The 5,469-nt window shown below is 35.6% G+C and overlaps 1 protein-coding gene across 1 annotated transcript; it reads left to right on the top strand.

Annotated features, from left to right (window-relative positions):
• Positions 1–3,426: 3,426 nt before the first annotated feature.
• LOC136248402 (fibrinogen-like protein A) lies at positions 3,427–3,843 on the top strand. The gene has a single exon (XM_066040185.1). It carries the CDS (start codon positions 3,427–3,429, stop codon positions 3,841–3,843), a length of 417 nt encoding a protein of 138 aa, XP_065896257.1.
• Positions 3,844–5,469: the final 1,626 nt, after the last annotated feature.

Below are 5,469 nucleotides of genomic sequence, written 5' to 3'. Positions count from 1 at the left end.
TAAAGATAATACGAAAACGCGGTTAAAATTACGTCATAAATAAATAAATAATAATTAATATCCTGTTAAATTATAGACCGCAGGAAGGCTCACTTAACACAGCTTGGTGAGGTTTCCCCACAGTCTTTAGACTGATAGTCTGTTGAGGTGCAAGAGCTAATGGCATACAGCTGACATAGTAAGAGTCCATACACATGTGTATGCACCATCATCAGGGGCATCAGAGTAAGTGTGACAGAGCTTCACCACCTTTTGGCTGAAATTAAAAAAAGTAACTGTCAAAATTGATTATGAAGCTAAACTAACCAAAAGTATAGTGAACATGCAGTACTTTTGTTTTAATGGCAACAACTGATAAAAACAACCCTATATACTGTAACCTGTGTTTCGCCATAGATAGTAGCCCTTTCTGCTACCTGTGCTTTCACCCATGCAGATCAGCTTCATGTCCACTCAGTCTGTATTAAGCACCTTTAAAATAATTATTGCTACATTCAGCTTTGTTTTTCTTTGTGGAAACATTCCTTACAGTTTACCTCATCATTAATTTTATAATGTTTAAGAGTTAAACAGTATTACAGAGGTGTTTTTTAGTCAGTACCTATTTCTAACTGCTTGTCAGACAGCTAGCTATAGCAACTTGCACATGCACAGCATTACAAAATTTCCTTTCTGGGGGAACATATCTAGACTAGGCAACACCTTAGGACTGAGCACTGCCACTTTCGCTTTTACTCTGACATTTGCAATGTACATGTGTGGTTTTTTTTCCTGAACATACCAGCATGTCTCGGTATCAATCAATCAATCGATCAATCAATCAATCAATCAATAAAATAATTAAATCAATAAATGCATCAGTCAATCTGACGGTGACACCTGTACAGTAATTTGTGGTCATGGATTAATTGGACACATAGTTGCGGGTACTTTAACTAGTCTTTAAGTAATCTCAAAATTATAGACATAGCAGTTAATACCATTTGAGGCTCATATGAATAACTGCATAGTTGATATGGAACTGGACCTTTTCTTTGAAAATACTTGGAATATTTCACTAGAGATGCTATTGTGTATGATGAAAACATAAACATGAAAGGGATTATGCAACAAATGATCGAGAAGAATTGGTTAGGACAATGAAGATTTTTACACACATTGATTAACCCTTTATAAGTACTGTATGATAAGCTACAAGTGAATGTGTTGTAGCACTATATCATGTATCATTGACTGAAGCTTACCTATACAGCATGCCGTCATACTCCTGTATGATCACAACAAGAGAAGAATAGCTAGCTAGTACAGATTTCAAAGACCATTGAGTTGCTTCCAATACATTCCACATCATAGCAAACAGGGGCGGTGGAGCAGGCCAAAAAGTGAGGGGGCCAGGCCAGCTGTAAGTTGAAGACCAAAAAAAAAAAAAAAAAAAAAAAAGGTCACAGCCTGCTGACAATAGCTGCTCTCCACCAATTACATCTCCTTATTTATAACTACACATACATAGCTAAGGAATTTGCTACACTACTTCTCTGAATACTGTGACTACTCTATTAGAATATCCTGATCCTGACTGTTCTATTAGAGTATCTCGATCTTTTCTTGCAAACAGTGTCCCAAAAAGTGGGGGGACCATGGCCCCCCTGGTCCCCCCGCCTATGATAGCAAATACTGGTTCTGTACACACATGAGCATCTTTTAACTAATTCAATAAGCATACATAATAATAATAATACATTAGCTACTGAGATGCACATAATTTATGTGACATACCTATAATAATACAGTATACTCTTGGTTCTGTAAAAGCAACATGAGATGCCTATGTTCAGTGGCCACATCTAATGTACACTCTTACACTACACAACCACTAGAGGTTTAGTCCAGTCCACACCTAATGTTATTTGGCAAAAACTTTCCCTCTAAATTTACTCTCATACATTATGCCAAGGTTAATGTACCGGTATCTGCTGGTACTACAGTTACTCACATTCTGTGAATAAAAGTGTTCACTTCCTAGTATACTCCCCACGTATTTATTTCCTCTCCCAACTATCTCATAATGTTAAGGGTATCTATGAGAATGACAGCTTACTGAATGTATATCAACAAAACTGTAAATTGAAACTGCATTTGACTGCCAATACAATACCACTGTTGTAAGGTCGCTAAAATGACAATGGACAGTCTGACATATGTATAGGTAAGGCCTCAATCTTCTATAAGGTCACCATAAGATAAACCTTTGATACACCTATAAATAGTGCAGTATTGCCATTACTAGTCAACTGGACTAATTCATCTACTTATCTACTAGAACTTATCCCAGCAACTTTTCTGTCAACAGCTGTGAGTTAATGCATTAGCTATATAGGATAGGAACAATACCATACAAGAGCAGGATCTTATAAAAAAGCAAGATACACTTGAGATATGTTCCAACAGTAGCTAGATTGCTCAGCAAATGTACTACATACAGTAGGCTATATTACAGTTACTGCCAGTTATGCCAGCAGGTGCAGCTACACAGAATTTAATACTGTATCTAAGAGGCTCTGTTCATAAAGTTCAGGGTTGTGTGCCCTTTATATTTAGAAGGTGTTATGATGTAATAAACCATTAAGGAGTTATTACAGCTAACTATATATGGAATTTGAGATTTAATGAAAAGATAATTGAATCCAATAGTATATCATACTCCTTTACACTACTTTTTGTGCAGTGTTATTCCTGCTAAGAGCTATATACCTACCTAGAACCATCTGTGAGTACTACTTAACTTCATTGAATTGACATCCCATCAAGTAGGCTGCAACATACAGTAGCTACTGATGACAAGGGAAATAGGGTGTGATCTTGTTAGTCTCAGGTGTATAGAATATTTTTTCTTGGGCTTTTCCCCAACCACACACAAAGAAAAAAAAGTAATTTGGGGTTGGTAGCTATAGCTTGATGATTGCAAACACACCTTATTATATTCTTGGGTCTAGATGGATATTATGTCTCTTGAAGAAAAGCTTTAGATTAGACTATCCACCAATATTGCATGTATCAGGATAAAAAAGTGTTTAACGCATGGCTTAGTTTTGTCCATTGGTATCATATAATCTCAAAAGTTTATAACTATATAGTGTTGAATAGCCCAACTATAATATAGCTGATTGCATGATAGAAATTGTACCACTGAAGATACATGTGTTATATTTTACAGATAAATCTATACATATGGAACCAACATCTTACATTATCCTCATCTCATTGTTCACTACTGGAATAATTGCTAGTACATACTGTGACCAACAAATAAATGAAATTAAGAGAAATACAGAAAAACGTCAATATCCTTGTGGTTTGCCACCTTCGGATAACTGCTGTAGTTTTAAGGAGAATCATTTTGACCAATCTCCATCTGGTGTATACAAAATGAATAACTGGTGTAGTGGGAGACTGTCAATAGTTGGTATGTACTGTGACACTACAACAGCAAACGGAGGATGGACAGTAATACAGAGGAGGAAAGATGGATCTGAGAATTTTAACCGACCATGGGCTGACTATGAGAAAAGATTTGGAGACCTGAATGGTGAATTCTGGTATGGGCTCAAGGCTATGAACTGTCTTACACAAACTGGCCAATGGGAACTAAGAGTTGATTTTGAATTTCCCAACAAGACCAGATCATACCTTCACTACAATCTGTTTAGGGTAGGAAATGCTAGTGAAGAATACCCACTGACTATTGGTGGGTTTACTGGTGAAACTTCTACTGATCCATTCTCAACATATTATCATCTCAATGGCATGAAGTTCAGTACATATGATAATGACAATGACAGTTAGAGGACAGGAAACTGTGCAATGAAAGTTGGCAATGCTACTGGTAATGGAGGATGGTGGTATAACAACTGTTGGCACATCAATCTCAACTCTCAGTACAATCCTGCTCAATATGGATTAATTGGCTTTGAAGGCATTTACTACAATCCCAGGTGGATAGAAATGAAAATACGTCCTCTCAACTGTGCTATTCAGTAATAATTTTGCTAACTTGTGACAATCAGGCAGGCATATTATAGCTAATAGCAAATGTATTTACTGCATGTATTCTCATAGGTATAGGCCATTATATTGTGTATACTTTTATATAGCTACTATAGCTAGTTCATTATTTTAAATTTACTTATCTATTTATAGCCAACTGTTTAACAAAATAAATTGATATCAATAACTTATTGTTGTACTTCAAGAGGTGGCATCTGAAAGTTTGCACACAATGCATTATGCAAATGAACTACAGCTGCATGCATGCAACTAGCTTGGACTATAATACTCAGAAGATAAATGCATATATAACCATGCAGATAGTATATAATTATACATGTTCTCATGCACTAACTTGTGCCATACCACAGTACACTTGAAAGTGCTCACTGCAGCTATGTACTAAATTTTTCATGCAAAAGTATTAATTTACCTTATCTTTGATAAAGTGGGCCCGTTTTTCATTAGAATCATTACCTTAAATCACACCATGGTGTGTTGTGTCTTAACAAAACTCTATGGTTGTATATAATATTGATGGAGGGATAATGCTTCTTTATTTCTCATCCTGTGGAACAAATTCAGATTCTTTATTGGACAATGATTTAAGTATACATACGCACAATAGCAATGTTTTAAAGGCAGCCATGCAAAGTACATGTAGAACAGATTAACTATTTATCAAAACTGTCCAGCTTTGGGTTTTAACATTAACATGCTCAAAACTAGGTGGATATAGGCTGCTTAGATACTAAGAGTTCTTATATTAAATATTTGGGTTTGCATTGTGTTTCCAGCTGAAAACCTTGAAATCCAAGAATTCTTGAAATCCAAAGTGTGGCCTTGAGAAATTAGTATCTGACCATGACACCTTGAAAAGTAAAGAGGCCTAAAACTTAAGTCTCATGGTGAAATTGTGAGAGTTGTCAGATATACAGAATAGGGTGACCGGCAGGACAGGACAGTAGACCTATATACTGTGTAATAAGAAACTTACATTGATTATTCAAAATTAAATTAAGAGAGAACAAGGACGGTTTTTTGTCTGTAGCTGTTTTTGTAATCTGGGAAGCATGTCTCTACCTTTTGGTAAAATCTTGACACTGTGGAGATTGATTTAACAAAGATAGAACTGAAAGGTAATCAGTGAGATCTATTCTAACACAGCAGTCAAGACTACTCTAATAGAACATTCGTAATGGAATACAAAATACAACGGTACTTTAGAAATAATATAGTTGGAATTTAAACTAAGCTAAATCTTGAGCTTTTCATTTCAATAGGAGAAAATTGGGTGGTTCTATGTGTATCTTGTCCTTACAATACATCATCATTACATCATTGTGTAATTGTTTAGTATATACCACAGTAGTAGGAAAGTGTAGTTAATAGTAACACTGGTAATATGGGTAGCACTGGTAGCAT

The sequence above is a fragment of the Dysidea avara genome, chromosome 3 (genome assembly GCF_963678975.1).
Source record: "Dysidea avara chromosome 3, odDysAvar1.4, whole genome shotgun sequence".
Lineage (NCBI taxonomy): Eukaryota > Metazoa > Porifera > Demospongiae > Dictyoceratida > Dysideidae > Dysidea > Dysidea avara.
The sequence above is the reverse complement of the archived record's forward strand: the minus strand, read 5'-3'. Positions and strand labels throughout refer to the sequence as shown.

What these genes read in the sequence shown, in the direction of transcription:
- LOC136248402 (XM_066040185.1), top strand. Translation starts at nt 3,427, where the DNA reads ATGAATAACTGGTGTAGTGGGAGACTGTCAATAGTTGGTATGTACTGT.